The sequence below is a fragment of the Anarrhichthys ocellatus genome, unplaced genomic scaffold (genome assembly GCF_004355925.1).
Source record: "Anarrhichthys ocellatus isolate YVR2014 unplaced genomic scaffold, GSC_Weel_1.0 scaffold7, whole genome shotgun sequence".
Classification (NCBI taxonomy): Eukaryota; Metazoa; Chordata; class Actinopteri; order Perciformes; family Anarhichadidae; genus Anarrhichthys; species Anarrhichthys ocellatus.
In genome coordinates, this window is record NW_022280037.1 from 443,969 (window position 1) to 460,243 (window position 16,275).

General features: G+C 43.4%; 1 protein-coding gene across 7 annotated transcripts in view; it reads right to left on the minus strand.

The window, feature by feature from the left end:
* ralgapa2 (Ral GTPase activating protein catalytic subunit alpha 2) overlaps nt 1–16,275 on the minus strand; it is an 85,386-nt gene that overhangs the window by 45,856 nt on the left and 23,255 nt on the right. For 5 of the 7 annotated variants that reach the window (XR_004212769.1, XM_031847142.1, XM_031847146.1 and 2 more), the window contains exons 8-25: nt 15,803–15,941; nt 15,052–15,260; nt 14,453–14,698; nt 14,059–14,241; nt 12,309–12,443; nt 12,051–12,199; nt 11,813–11,924; nt 11,180–11,417; nt 10,107–10,289; nt 7,913–8,059; nt 7,435–7,557; nt 5,971–6,056; nt 5,795–5,885; nt 5,356–5,529; nt 4,463–4,645; nt 3,573–3,766; nt 3,170–3,268; nt 2,448–2,603 (exon numbers count right to left, since the gene is read on the minus strand). Coding sequence is in view for 6 of the 7 variants with exons in the window: in XM_031847142.1 (XP_031703002.1) it covers nt 2,448–2,603; nt 3,170–3,268; nt 3,573–3,766; nt 4,463–4,645; nt 5,356–5,529; nt 5,795–5,885; nt 5,971–6,056; nt 7,435–7,557; nt 7,913–8,059; nt 10,107–10,289; nt 11,180–11,417; nt 11,813–11,924; nt 12,051–12,199; nt 12,309–12,443; nt 14,059–14,241; nt 14,453–14,698; nt 15,052–15,260; nt 15,803–15,941 (2,847 nt within the window). In the remaining variant the exon portion in view is untranslated. The remainder of the gene's footprint in view (nt 1–2,447; nt 2,604–3,169; nt 3,269–3,572; nt 3,767–4,462; nt 4,646–5,355; nt 5,530–5,794; nt 5,886–5,970; nt 6,057–7,434; nt 7,558–7,912; nt 8,060–10,106; nt 10,290–11,179; nt 11,418–11,812; nt 11,925–12,050; nt 12,200–12,308; nt 12,444–14,058; nt 14,242–14,452; nt 14,699–15,051; nt 15,261–15,802; nt 15,942–16,275) is intronic. The other 2 variants (XM_031847145.1, XM_031847147.1) reach the window with 2 other exon arrangements.

Genomic DNA, 16,275 nt, shown 5'->3' on the forward strand with positions numbered 1-16,275 from the left:
CACACACACACACACACACACACACACACACACACACACACACACACCTATCTATTTGGGACATTAGTCACCTGGGGCTTTGGTAAACAGGGAATGAAGGTTAACAAAAGAGGAATAGAATAAACAGGCAGAGGCAATCCAACATGATGCACTGTGCATGTGGAAAATTGGTGGGAAGAGCTTTTGGATTGAGGGCCCATTTTACCCTCACTTTGTTAGTAATTGACCTCTGAAACATAATGTGCAGTGCAGACAGAGGTAATTAGCATGCAACAAACTGTTGCTTGATTGCCTGAAATGAGCATTTTAGAGCAAGCCACAAATGTAGAATGCAAAGTGTTTTCTATTGTGTGTGTGTAAGTAGAGGGAACTGGATTCGAGGTGTGTGTACAGAAATGAGAATTGAGCGCCGCATGTGCCCCCCCCCCCCGCATCAACAAAAGATGCATTAATGTAACTATGAATAGAGCCACCTCAGACCTTTTCATTTGGTCTTCCAACTGGAGGAAATCTTGTTCTGTCCACCTGCTGGCTCCGGGGGTGAGAGGACAGAACAAGATTTCTTGTCGCAATTCAACACCACTATCATCAGTATGAATATCTTGGAGTTTCCCCTCATGAGCTGTTAGGAAGGGTTGTAACCCAGCTGCATAACTATGAGGTGAGGGGTTTAATCAACAGCCAGGTTTGTGGCTTAGGGGTCAACTGTCACCTCAAAATCAGGCTTTATGTTAATCATGCAAAACCTCTTTTTTTCATAAAAAAGGGTCCGCCCACTTGTACCTAGCACATTACATTTCAGTCCGCAAGATTAACTGGTGTTGATATGTTTTCTTTCACCTATGCAAAATAATTAGGTACAAAGCTGCATTTGTGTGCACCACTATACACAAAAAACGCTGTTGACTATTGCAGTCCAGACAGTAGACCTATTAGCTGGATTACTGCTATTGTGCTACGGTCATGCCTTTGTGTGACCAGTGACCAGAGGATGACAACCGGGACAATAGCCCTGACCTTAGTACTGACGGAGGCAGAATCCCTACACGGGAACTGTCATATTTCTCTACGCTTAGTTGAATTTTAAAGGATTTACAGGAGACCCCTGTTTATAAAAACAAAGCTGTTATGGTACATTTTATGATTTGAATAAAAGGTTGTCTCATGAAAATGCCCAAGCTGTATGCTAGAATATTTTAAAATACAAATGTACAATACTTACCGTATGTCAAAAATAAATGAATAAATAAACACAAACCATTAGTTTTTTTTCTTATTGCACATCATCATATTAGAGGATACCAGCCTGTACTGATGGCTACTGGAATCATGTAAGCAAATTGAAAAATGAGTGCATGAAAAAACAGAAAATATACATGTATGACGGATTTGGGAAAAGTATATGTTTTTTCCTTTTTACGGGTGGGGGGGTGGGGGTTGCGGGTGAAGGCAGAGAGGAAGGAGGAGGGGGAGAGTAAGAGCCACTTTCTTATGTTAAGCAGGCGTGCGGCTGTCCTCTATTGTGTGGCGTGAGGACTCTTTTCTCCGGCCAATTTGAGCATGCTTCAGTGGCCAGCCTGGCTCTGGCCCCCCCGACGCATTATACAGAGCCACAACAAAAGCTGGAGAATGTTGCCTCTTCCCTCAATGTGCCCCCCTCATTGCTCTACTCTACACTATGTTCCCCAGGCTCCCCTCCCGCTCCTTCACACACTTGCGCACACACACAGGCAGGCAGGCAGGCAGGCAGGCAGGCAGGCCAGCCTACTCTGGGCCCCTGGCCGACATGTCAGTCTAACGGAGCGCGACAGACGTCAATCCTTAATTAATCACGTATACGCGGCAGGGGCTCAAAACATTATTTAACGACATGGAAAAACATTCTAATAAGCTTGTCGCACTGCCAAGGCGCAATAGAAACCCAGCCAGGGGGGCATACATCCACACATCCACACACACTTTCATCCCCGTCCTTTGTTTTTGGGGACTCCATTCATCTCAACTCGGCTTCGGCTGGAAGGAATGGAGCCGGGACAGATTTAAATACAAGGAAGGGTGTGGCTAACGGAGGTGGAAGATGCCAAAACACAGAGGTCGTCTTCATCACCACTGGTTGGCACGCTGTTTTCAAAATCACCAGCTGAAACGAAGCCTCAACGATCTTGAATTGCAGTGCACCTATATGACCCCTGTCCTCACTAAGTTACAGTTGACCCCAAATAAAAGAATTTGCACCGGACATATATTAACATCAACAACTAACAGGAATCACTGAGTCACATCAAGCAAGAAAAAAAAGACGGCAAATTGGCATCTACAAACCATATTTCTTAGTATTGAAACAGGGCCGATGCGTGTACCTCACATGAGTTAGACTGGTGCGCCATCTAATGGTGAATAAAAACACAACTGGCAGCCGTACATTCGGTGCCACCTGCTGGCTGTACCTGGTCGTTGCTGGTGATGCCCTTGTGCATGATGTGGTAGAGGTGCACCAAGAAATCACTGTTGGGGAGCACGTCCTGGTGCCTGGTCATCATCTCACAGATCAGCTTGTAGGCCTGCAGCTTGCCAGCCTTGTACTCAGCAGGCAACATGGTGGCCTGTAGAGAGGGGGGGGGCACTGGGGTCACTATCATTATGAAGAGGTGAAGACTTGGACATGTTTAACATCTATTATACCCGTCACCACTGGAATCACTTTGACTTTTTTGTGCAACATTCCTATTTTTATGATTTTGCTGAAACAGTACGATTAGATTCAGCACATTTTTTTTATTGTGTGTTGTGTTACAGTGTCTGTCGCTGCTAAAGTTCAGTCTAAGTTCAGACATTCAGTCTATTTTTATTACTTGTTGCTACTGCTGCAATTGCAATCAAATGGCTTCCTGAGCATTAGGGGATTCCTCCAGGGAAACACCTACCTTTATACACTTGCAACAAGTGAAATAACCGTAGCGTTCAATGAAAATGCTTCCGGTTATTATTTATAGGACCTGACAGTCTGGATCCGGCTATATTAATGTTGTTGATGTTGAAATTATTTTGTATTCTGCATGCTGTATACCTACTAAACTATAACACACTTTTAAATCCAACCCTCAGTTTCCTGGTTGTTTTTTGTCCACTTTTCTGGATGTTGTGTGCTGTGCCTATGTGTTGTTCATACCCTAAAGAGCCAGGAAGCCAGCATTCGAAGAGGCGGGATGAAGGCGGGCTGGGGAGGAGAAGACAGGTTGTCCACACTGATCCCGAGATTGTCCCGGATCTGTAAGCACACGTTCACTTTTGGTCAATAAGCGTAACAATCGTGAATAATCGTGTGGTAAAATAAGGTTTATATGAATATATAAAAAGCCATATCCATTTACTTAAAATACTGTTAACTAAAATAAACAGGCCCGAGTCCATAAACACAAGTAAATCCTCAAAACACCCCCAATCTGCAAAAAGCCCTTTAATCAGTCATTTTATAGTCATAGCGCACTTACATTTCATGCCAACTATCTCTTTGCAAGAGCGGGAATACATTCTTCTCATTTGAGATGATGTCTTTGGCCTCGCCACCTTACCTTGGCCAGCTTGTGCCAGAGCTCATAAAGACAGGAGAAGACCTTGGCATGGATTTTTGGACAGCAGATACTGTTGACATCTCCCAGGATACCCAAAATCCTCCTCCACAGGACGAAGGCCGAATCAGCATGCCAACCAGTCAAGGTCCCGCCCGCAATTATGCTGACATCATCAGCCAGACACTCACTACTGTCTGCATGGTCAAAGAGAGAGAGAGAGAGAGAGAGGGAGTTTGGGTTAGAGAATCAATTATTTGCTCACACCTTTTAATGTAGCTGCCGGTACCTAATACAAAATGAATCAAATTTAATTTCATAAAGAGTATGGGATTCAGTCAACAAATGCAGAACACCTTTTATAAAAGAAAATGTAGAGACTTGAAAGACAAATAAAGCGATTCCGTCATTGTTTGTTTGAGCAGTTGTTTACCAAATCCCTCTGTGCATTTTTCCCAAATGCATCCAAGCACTCAGTTCTTTGCCAACGGAAACTGATCAAAGCACGGAAACACTTTTGGGAAACCGGCACCAGTCACATGCACCATCCAAATGAACAGGCTGAATTTTGGGAGGACAGTGCCACCTAGTGGGCATCAGAAGAACGATGCGGAGTGAAGGGGAGTACAGGCCAGGAAAAGACACCAAAAATGAATAGTGGGGTTAAAAGATCTGAGGTGATTAATAAATGAAAGAATGTTCTGCTCTTTGAGCAAGGAGGACCAAAACAAATGTATGCATTTAATCAAGTAATTGAGCGGGAACAAACAAAAGAAAAACATGGATAGTGTAATGCAACAAAAGAAGTCAAGGTAAGGTGGATAAATGTAGAGCATGGAGGGTCGGTGAGGACTCTTTGGTCTATATGATGAGTAGCAGCTAGGGAGCAGTACCCAAGTGGTGTGGCATGTGTAAGACAGACTGATGCATGGTTTCGTCCAGGGGGCAGTCCCGCGGGCACTCTGTGTGCACCAGCAGGGCTGGTGAGGCGGGCGGGTTCTGGGGGTAGTGGTAGTGGTTGTGGTGGTGGTGGTAGGACGGGGGTGCAGAGTGGGGAGGGAGGGCACACTCGGGACCTAAAAACGACAAGGGGGGGAGGGATAAAATCGGGTTTGAGGATGGGAGCACAAGGACAAAGGAAGAGTGACAGCTTCATGATGATCACAATGTAGGACAACACAGACAGAAGTTCACGTGCAAGGGTGGGAGGGGCAAAGGGGCAACCACAATCCAGGAGGGGGGGGCAAACTAAAAGCTGAAGCGTTAAAGCAGAAGGATCAGGATTATTTTCTTATGAAAATAAAAAAATAACTGCAACAAACGACTATACATCCCTTCACACAAGTCCACACTGCATCAGCACACAGAATGTCATGAGCTTTAAAAGAGCTACTGCAGCACAGGGGTTCTCAACCTTTTGTAACGGCCCAAAAGCTGCTGCAGCAGATACTGACAAGCTGATCAAGTTGCCTAACCGGGTCACTCTACCTGGCTATGACTAATCCATCAGGAGTGAGGTAATTGGAGGCACCAATACCCTGGCTAGATGGGGACACACCTCAGATGAACCCTGAGGAACAGCTTCACAACTTACTGTGCTGTGACCAGGAGTATTCTGCTCCTGATCACAGCACAGTAGTCCTATTTTAACCTCGGGGTCAGCCTATGTACCCTGAAAGGTGCCTGTCTTTTTTTTTTGTAGTACAGATTGTAAAATACATTGACATCAATAGAGGGTCGAGATCTGTTTTAGCTGCTCCAGGTGAGTTTGTACCAGTTCCAATACCTGCCAGAGCCTCATTGTGGCTGAGCAGCAGACTCCCCTGGCTCTGGGGGTCGGTAGTCACGTCCATGTGGGCCGACTGTGTGGACCGAGTGTCAGCTTCCTCATCAAAGGCCTGCCAGGTAACCTCAGCTTCATTGAGGTAGCCGTTGGATGTCTCGCTGCTTATACTCTCACCTAGGCAGGGCGGGTGAATGAGGTGGATGAAGCACGTAAAAAGTGGAAGAAGTTAAATACAGAGAAGTATGAGATTAAAGGTACTGGCTGTGTAAGGACTAAACTATTAATCTATGCAAAGAGTTTGATACTTCTGTGGTTGATGTAACCGATTACTTTTTAATTTAAAAACAGTAATTCTTCATGCAGATAAATAAAAAACAGCTACACCGAAATGACAGTGCTGATCATTTCAAAGAAAACTAATTGTGGAGTAATCTCTAACTTTTCTCTCTGAGCTTGGGTCGCGGGTAGTTTGTGTGTCCCTCAGCATTGCACTCGGTTTCAGTGGGACTACTGCTCCGCCGGATGTGGATCTAGGAACACAGAGACAAATATTAAACAAGAGATGCTTGAATGGAAAAATCTAGTTTTATTAATAATACAATAATACAATCTCACCACTGGTGGCTCGCTGCTCTCTCTCCTCCCCTCAGATGTCCTGCTATCAGAGTTACAGGAAGTAGGGGAGTGCTCTCTCTTCTGGGCTGAAGTGCAACGGGGGATATTATCAGAAAGCAGAGAATTAGGTTCATTTCAAAAAGGTTTTATTGCTTTACTACCACCCTTTTTTGAGTTTAATTTAATAGGCAGAATTGGGGTATTTTTTAACATCTGGCCAATGCCAATAGAAAATGAGTTTTCAAGGCTTAGCTGGCTCATTCACAATTCTTTTTTTCAGGTTATCAATGAGCATTGTCCCCGTCAAATAAAGTAATACAACATAAATGAATAAAATTGCATCAAAATCCATTTGAAAATACACTCTAAATGCATGGTGTCCTCCATGTCCTCTCTATTGGCATGGGTGACTATTTAAGTTAGAAGTGGGGGTGCAAGATTAGTGACAGGCAAGGGGCGGTATGGCAGGAAACATTTATTTGAATTACCTTTGGGTAATGCAAATATTTCACAGTTTGTCGAGACAAATTGCAAAGCTACGCAACTAGACAGATACTCAGACCGCAGTAATGTGGTTAGCGGATCTTGCATGGTTCTCTTCCGGCTGTAAGAGAGCAGTTTTGTTTTGACCGATATCGTTTTGACTGCTCCTGAAAGCTCAGCTGTGAAGCTAGCACTAACGGGAAAGAGGATTACCTGTTATTTCGCATTAAAAATAAAAGTTGTATTCTGGGGAAAAGCTTAAAAATGCAGAATAACAAAAGCAGCGTGTGCCCTGACGTGATTCTCCCGACATTGTGAGAAAATGTCTTAGGTAAGGAGGGGAAATTTAGAATTCTGAATTCATATACTGCATATGAAACGGCAACATATAACTATGTTTGTTCAAAACTTACTCAAATGTTTTAAAAATAGCAAATATTTAAAAAGTGAGCATGCAAAAAAACACGTTAGCTCTCCAAAGTCTAACAGCAGAGGTGGAGCTGCTCCGCCTGCTCTTCTGCTCAGTCGCCTAAATCTATATCTACTATATCTACACGTGGTAAAGATATTACTAGTCACTCTAAGAAAAAGGAGCAGGCAGACATCCATACGACATGTCTAATTGTATATATAAAAACAGCTCATGTCACAGCTCACCATATATTTAAAATTGCACAATAGGCCGCAGTCTAATACTAATCCATCACCACTAACTACGGCCTACACATGCCTGATATCTGACCAAATGACAAAAAGCCGTGACAAGTATTTGTTTATGTTATTGAATTTAATTAAATTGTAAATGCTGTAGAATTAATAAAATTGCAACTCAACTGGTATATTACTTTTCCCTTCATAGAGCTAACCAATGGCTTACATGTAGCGCAACTAAATCTAATTTTAATAACAAGGGTGTTATTTCTGTCAACATCAGAGGTGAAACATGAAAGGAATGAAAATGAACTTTGTGTTTGCATGTACCTGGTAAAGTGTCAGACAGTTGTTGGGTGATGTCGGAGGTGCTGCTGCTACGTGGCAGAGGGCTATCCCCGCCTCCCAGCTCCTCCTCTCCCCCACATTCGGACAGCTGACACTCCTCCACATCTGACAGGCGGGAGAAAAAAAAAAGGTGCAAAATAGTCAGGCCAAAGCACAAACCTTCAAATGTTAACACACTGAGATATCTCATTTGTGGTCTTTAGGGAGTTGACGCAGTCATCAGAACATAGGAGAGAAGTGAGGACACGCACACATGCAGAGGTGATGCAGACATATTCTTGTTATAGACTGTATTATTACACATTGTACACATGTGCCCTAGAGATGTTTTTTCAATAAGTAAGCACAAGACCGTCACAATGGGCACTGACAGCATATAACAGACAGTGACAGACGGATGGGAAGGCAGGGCGGAGGTCACAAACACACAAACACATGTGGCTCCCGGAACACACTTTACCTGAGAGTCTCTGAGAGCAAGCAGAGTTACCAGAAGAGATACCAGGCAAGAAAGAGCTCACAGTGTGGAGCAGCATAGGAACGCTTTTAGCATTGGGCAAAGCCTCGTATAGATGAACACAGTTGCTGATGGACTGGCTTCGCTTCGCTTCCATCAGGGAAAAAGAAAGAAGAGGAGGAAGAAGAAGAAAGACAGTGGAAACAGAAAAGAGGTAAAAGGGAAGGAGACAGAATTCAATTACAGCATAACAAGTGGAGAGCGCTATGAAAGTGCTTCAATTAACAAAAAACATCCCCGATCAGGAAAGCAGAGTAAATAACACAGCAGAACCAGAGTTTGGTAAGTTAGAAGTGTTCGTTGAAAAGGATTTGAGGAAAAAATGGTGGTTCTGAGAATGAATTGGAAATAACACTTAGACCCCAAATAACAAAAAAGCTACTTTCAGATTGGAAATGACAATGGGCTAGTATTTCAGTGGAACATTTTTAAGCTCTAGCGTACTCTTGCTGGTTTCTCAAGATTACCAGAACGAGCTTTAATTACCTATTTAATCGCCTACTTATCATACTCAAATCTGACATAACTTAAAATAATCACTTTCTGTTTTAGTAATTAACCAAAAACCCTGTGCCAAGGTACACCTTCTGTGTCTTACTTTGGTTTCCTAGACGAGGGCTGGCATTGCAAATTAGCCTAGGTTGTAAATGTTGTGGTGTGTGTGGTATTGGTTTAAGCTACACACTAGTTCCTTTGCAAATACACATTAGATGATAAATGAATAGTGTATTCAGTTGTTTTGCTTGACAAAAAAATGGTGCTGATTTTGTGTTGTAACTACGATGTTAAACCAACCAGTTCAGTGGTGCGAGGGTGGCGAGCAGCATTGAGTAAAGATGCACGCTTCCATCTGAACCATAACAAAACATCCAGCCCTTTTCTCCATAATCGAGACCAAATCTCTGAACAACATTAGTTTGTATTTGCATGCAGAAGTACAGTCAAGTTTTGACAGTCGTCAATGCTGAGGCATTGACATTGTGTCTGGATAGCACTTCAGGCCTAATCTAAAAGAGAGCAACTGCAGAGGACGGTTCTATTCACACTTTAATTACGCCTTTCAGTAAGAGAGATACATCGTCTCTTCTGCTGCTGCTTCCCATTTATGCATATTAATGAGCATTAATTACACCCTTAATGAAACTATCAAAAACTGCTGTGCAATTGATGTGTGGGCCCCTCTCTTGAGGAGTGGGGAGGAGGGCTGTCGGGCCTTTGAAGATCAATGTGGGAGAAATCCAATTAGGCCAAAGAAAGGGAAGGGAATTTGAAGCGGCGGCGTTTAATGTTCATCTCTGCTTGCAAGTAGATACAAACAAACAAGACTAACTGAATAGGTGCATAAACATGCACATGAGACGCATAATAGATGCGTCAGTACACACAAACAAACACACACACACACACACACACACACACCTTCTAAGACTTAATCTTTCAGGCACAAATACATCTGCTCCTAGCTCAACAAGCTCCTCATTTTAGGACGTCGTGGGTAATTGGGGAGGCGGAAGGCCAGGAAAGTAAAAAGGCATCGTCTCTGTCTTTTATCCTCCACATTAAGATTCTGTCTAGACAAAACTTAGACAAGCAAGACTAGTTACTGTTCTACTGCCTTCCAGCTCAACTTCTAATTAGCCTGCCACATTCCCATCAGATAAGGGCTGTTTGTGGAGTCTGAAATGAGGTGATGACAATGAGTGTCCAAAGCTGGCCTTTGACATGCTGTCAGGGCTGGGGGTGGAGATTGTGCTGTATGCCTGCAATCGAGCTGACATGGAAACATGTCGACATTGGCCAGTGACATGTGAGGGGGAACAATGGGGGCCACCTGCCGGCCTCTTTGTCTTCGCTGTTGGGCCTTTCAACGACACCTGGGCCAGCGTACACATGGAGCTGTCTGAAGGCTTTCACACGCAGTCAATACGTGGGATAAAACCCTGTGGTCTGACGCTGTGCTCCGGAGGCTTATCAGCACGGTGTTGTTGGCCCACATAAAGCCAGAGGATTTATACAGTATGGACATAGAATCATACTTACGTACGGACGGTCTTCTTAAAGCCTTTGCTGCTTTGATGGTATAGCAATATACAACTAATACAACAATAATGCCATCACTAACATCACAGGTACTTACCGGAGGCCTTCTGTCGGACGTTGTTACGGGCTTTCTCGACACCAGGAGCTCCTGAAGTAGTGGCCGAGCGAATCCTCATGGGCTCCTGAACTCCTTGCACGCCCTGCTCCCCTTGGTTCCTCCAACTCAGTGAGAAGGAACGCGCCGCCACCGCCGCTGCCTTCTGAGAGTCCTGGATCACACCTGCCATGCAGAGAACAACACTTATTAGTGCTAAAAATCAACTTCATAATTAGATTTAGAACCACCACCACTCAGCATTACAGAGCGTCTCAACAAGGACAGTTGTGGTTACGGTATATTTGACCGTGACCACACACACTGCTGTAGTGGCTGTCAACATCAATGTCTGTTTGCCCATTTCCTTAAACTTGCATGTATAGTGTGGGTATTATCTAAACTAGAATGAGCTCATTGTTTAAGTACACACTTAAAGCTCCGATATCATTTGAACATTTAGGATTTTGGCGACCTGTGGTTGTATCAGAAAAGACACGCTTGCAGACAGCAGGACACACTGATGGCAGTTCTACATAAAAAGGTATTCACGGTACACTGACAAAAAAACAACATAAATCCACATATCTTCACATTCATAAGGCTGGAGAAAAGAGAATGTTCTGCTTCTTTTTATGCCAGATTGAACTAATCCATCGCTTATCAAATTGTTATAATTCAGGTAATTGACTAATCAATCAACTTTGAGGAAGAGATTATGATGTACGAATTATTTGTTGAACATCAAATGTTTTACACAAAAGTGTGTGGAAGTAAGGATAAATGCAAATTCATGTCGACTTAAATATTTAATAGCTTCACAACTGCTATTTTGTCCCACTGTAAATGAAAAATACACATCCCCTTTGGTGGTTGTTTTGAGTCACTGATCAACAGAAAGGACTTTTTGTCATATCAAAGTGAAATAAAGGTACACAACCAACCACCATATATTCAAATGCCAGAAAAAAACACGGCTAAACTCTCAAGTAACCAGACTTATCTTCCCAAAAGATAATTTCACAACTTTTTTCACCCAAATTCTAGCCATCCCGATTCCCATTTCTTCCCCTCACCACGTCCTCTCTGCTTCTTCTCCTTCTGTTCGCTGAGTTTGTCCAGAGGCAGGTTGGCCATGTCCAGGCCGTAAACGGAGCGTGCCAGCACAGCCGTCAGCGAGTCCATGATGCTGGCCCACTCTGTCACCAGCTCCTCCCAGCAGGTAAGAGAGGACAGCACTGCTAGCAGCTCGTCCCACAGCTCCCGGGAGATGAATACGCACAGGTTGGCTCGCACCCACGCCACAATGATGGTCTGAATGTGAGGCGAGACGAGGAAAGATGAATTGGCATTGTCAGACAGGCTTGCAGCTCTGATTTCAAGGCCCTGATAAGACGTGACAGCAGAATTCTCATACTGAGGCATCTAATTTGGTAGAGTGTCTCTTTGGCTTTTTGTCAACAACCAATCCATCCAAGACACACACACCGAGAACATATAGGTTCCCGAGCAACACAACATGGGGGCTACTCATCAAGAAAAATGCACAGAATTAGGTACATTTGATGTTCTGTAATTACAGTGTACTATAGTGACAGACTGCAGAGAGCAGGGATGACGATGTATCAACACTCACTCCCTTATTTTTCAAGATATAAATAAAAAACCTGTGTACCAGTTAATGTAAAACTAAGCAGCCGTAGACGTACCCGAAAAAGTACAGACGCTAAGCTTTCAGCGAAGTTGTCTTTTCTTTGGTTTTCCTGTGGCCTCTTCATCACCGCCTCCGTGATCCTCAGTAGTACCTGCAACATCTGCTCCCTGCAGAACACACAGAGAGGACATTCAAACGGTGTCGGGCCCAGATTAAAAAAAATAAATAAATAAATCAGATTCAAGGACCACGAAGGAATAACTGTTCAATGTGTATCTGAATGTCTCACTGACCATGTCTGTGTATTCATCGTGTGCTCCATGATCATGTGCCGGTAGATGCTGAGAACACCCTTGCACACCTCCACCTGGTTATCCAGGAGTTTAGCTACATCTTGGCATGGCTCCAGCATGAAAACATTGGAGGAGTTGGTCAGGAACACCTACACCGATGGGTGCATGAAGACACGGTGAGGTTGAGCAAACAGCGAGACAAAGTAGGTAAGACTGATTCTAATCATGACATGCTGTGATGTCAGGATAAAGACAGACCTGTAGTGTGGGCTGGATACCAGCCTTGACATCCCTGTTCTGCCCCTCGGTGAGAAAGCCCCGACTGATGGCGCTGCTGAACGAGTAAGTCCTCCCCCAGCTGGATGAACGTCTGTGGCCGGGACTCTCTACCGCCTGGTAGAAGAAAAGGCAGGCCAGTCAGCAGATTAAAGTTAAGATATTAAGTAAGACAGATACTAAAGAGCTTGAGTGTTTACGGTTAAACAGCCTATGGTCATAACTTGATTATCTATACTGTTTTGAGACCTCCATGGTATGGTTGATGCAGCTAATGACGTCATGTGTTGTTTTTTTTGTAGGAGTGGTAACTTTTCCTGCTCCTAAACTAAAACTGTACTTACTCTTTTTACCAGTTTTCTTCGCTACATTTGGCATTCATACCTCTAGTAACTAGTCTGTTATCTGCTATGCATTGTGCTACACTGTCACAGCTGTCATCCAAGCTGTGTGCTTGCGGTCACGCAGGAGAACTTTAACTGGTCTTCCTTGCAGCAAAAAGAGACATGCGCTTGTGCCAGATATTAATAAATTGGGCGAATGCAAAAATTAAGAAAATCAGGCAAATACCTTTTCAATTTAAAGTTTGATTGTTTAACTGATGTAAACTTCACACTCTGCCCCTGGTGGCCAATTAGCTTTATTAACAGAAAGCTGTTCTTGGCTTTCACTTTGCGAGCTACAAGTTGTTATTTATTCAGGAAATAATGTGAAGATACAACGGTTCTGTTAGGCTTCATGCATGAAGCACAGGTCTCCCTATATATAGGCTCACCGTACTTCATTCACCAATGGGCTGCTCCCTTGTAATAGCCACAATAATTCTTCACATTGTCAAGATTAGGATCATATATGCTTTCGGAATAACCATATTGTGTTGAGCGCCTGTGCTATTGAACGAGGCAAATCATATGCAGCGGCCTTCATTTTAACAAGTGGTTTAACATCAAGATAAGAACAGATGGAGGCAACAGTACTAGGCTGGGCAGCTAAGAAGTACGATATTTAGAAGTGATCTTATTGATACCTTTATGTAGATGTTAAAAGTAAAACAATTGTATTAAACAGAAATGGCTAAATTAGAGATAATCAATGAGTAAAACAAAGTGCATCCACTAGCGTTAACCATGTTGCACAGCTGACACTTACTATTCCAAAAAGAGACTTGATACCCAAGACTCTTTATGACTAAAGACTTGGCTTGGACTTTCATAAAATAACTTGTGAAGATCTCTGACCTGCATGCAGTACCCAATATTAAACACAAATATTAATATATTTTTACTTGAGTAGGTTTGTCAAATGGTAATTTTTACTTTTACTTCAGGATTTCTTAAGGGAATAACTGTACTTATACTTGAGTAAAGATGTCCAGTACTCACCACTGTGTAAAGGTGAGTATGTCAATCACAAACAATTTAATAATTAAATGCATCCAAAATATATTCCAAACTGCTAAAAAAAGTTAGCAAATTAGCTGTTTTAGTTTAAATTGGAGCAACTAAAATGTGTTCTTTTGCCATCTGTAATATTTTTTTGCTGATCAGAGATTTCCTCTCACATATTATTTAACATCCAAACTATGCTTCTCAATAGCAGCGCACATAACAGGTCTTCTTTAAAGAAATGTCTTAGCCACCCTTTTACTAAATAACAACAAATGACAAGAGTTGTATCTATGTATGCTATACTGACATGTATTTTAATTGGCTGTCTGTATCTGAGGTTTTACCTGTACGTGGATGCTGTTAATCTCTGTGCTGAGTGTCTGTTCAGAGCGGTCATCGACCTCATCTTCCGGGGCGGCTTTCTCAGGCTCTGTCATAAAGCCGGGCTTGTCCAGCAGGATCCACTTCCTGTACACTTTGATCACCTTCCTGGTTGCTGATGCCTCGCAAGACGGCAGCAGGAAGGCCTAAGGAGGGAGAACAAGGGCATGTGAATGGGTTTAAAAAGCAGCCTCGTCATGGGAGGCATCTTTAAGTTATGTTAACAAATGGCCAGCAGAGGGCAACATAGTACGTGATATCACAGAGTCACCATCTAGTCGGCATTCTAAACTACACCTGCAATGTAATCTATTTTTACATCAAATAAAGACGTATTGCTTTGTGACCCCACTGTACCTGGTGGAAGACCTCATTGACAAAATTCACATTGTCTCTGGTGGAGAGCAGGATGGCATGCACCATGTCATAGACATGGCGGTGCTCCTCCTCAATGCTACACAAACTGGAATCGCTGTGCCGCCGATCGGACAGCGTGCTGCTGTTGGAATGGCTCTTCTCCGGCTCCCCCGCTGCCCCGTTCGTATCCCCATCTGATGCCTTCTCCTTCTCCTTCTCCTGGCTGCTACTGCCTGCAGTGACAGTCTGGGCACCACAGAGACACGGTGAAACATGCTGCAGGGCTAGGGCTGCCTCTGCACAGTTAAATAATTGGGCCCTAGAGTCTCATTGACTGGAAGTTCCTAAGTCGTGATTTATGGTCATTTTTATGGGGAATGAGCCACTGTGCTGGTCATTACTGTAAAATGATTCTCACCTCCGTGCAATCATAATAATGTAAATGTTGCATTTAATTCCCCTCCGTCTCTCCCCGTGATTACTGTGACTCTAGGGAGTCTTCATACAGATACTGCTCAGAGGTTTTGCTGCAACAGCCCGCCTCCTCCATCCTCAGTGACAGCATGAGGAATCAACAGAATGGTACTTCTCCCGCTCACCTGGATGAGTTTGGGAATGACCTCGGTGCCGTTCTTGGCGCTCTGCGCCGCAGCAGCACTGCTGACGTACTTCTTCTCCAGGAAGAAGGTGACCAGCCAGGTGATGAAGGCCACACGGGGTGCCAGGTACTGGTCCCTGGTGCAGAAGGTGCTCTCATTGTTTCGCGTCACTGGCACATACAAGGGTTTTGGTCTGTGGTGGGGGAGGTCTAATTGAGCAATATAAGCGGGGATGAAGAGTGAACGATGGTGACAGAGGGAGGGTTAAAAAAAAAGAAAGAAAGGAAGGACAATAGGAGAAGAGCGAGACAAAAAAGACAAAGGGAGAGAGATTAAACGTCAACACCAGATGTCTGGCTGTGAAGGTTTTTCCAGTTTCCAGCTGCATCAAAACTTGTTCAATCGACTATAAAGTCTGTGGCACAAAACAAGCAGAATAGTATTTATTATATAAATATAATAATGTGGATATACCTCTGGAAATGAACAAGCGGCATGTTATTTGTCTATACTGCTCACTTGTTATACCTTTCCGTTTTTCAGGTTTAGAATCATGTTTTGGAGTCACAACAGCACACAACATTTGTTTGTTTGGTTTAATAAAATTGTTATTGTAATTTTTTAACACCCACGATTGAATTACTAACTGAAAAGCCTCCGCTCAGCACTCGAATTCAAGGAGCCGAGGGGTTCAACTTGGGGTTTCATAACATTGTTGTATATATACTATAAACACAGTATGTCAGCTTACCCAATAAAGGCTTGTAGACATTTGTAAGCTTGGTGAAGGAGGGGAATAGGTGTGGAAGGTAGTACTTCTTGAACAGGCTGAAGAGAAACCTAAAGCCTGTATCCTGGTTCTCTTTGTTGCGCCATTCTAAACTGGATGCCTGGCAAACAGAGCACAAAGGCAGACAAGGTCAGAATTCAGGGAGAGGAGATGGTTCCAGCATCGCACACAAAGCGACAGCATATTGTTTGCAACACAATACTTTGACGGTTCCTCTAACAAACGGAGCACCATTGAAATGGCAAAATGGATCGGGGTTAGGTTCACATGAAACGAACACACTTAAACTTAACTCGCTTAACTACTGATATTGTATTTAATTTGTCATCTCACAAGACAGGGATAACAAACTACCTGAGCACTCACATCAACACCATGCCCGTGAAAACACACACACACACACACACACACACACACACACACACACACACACA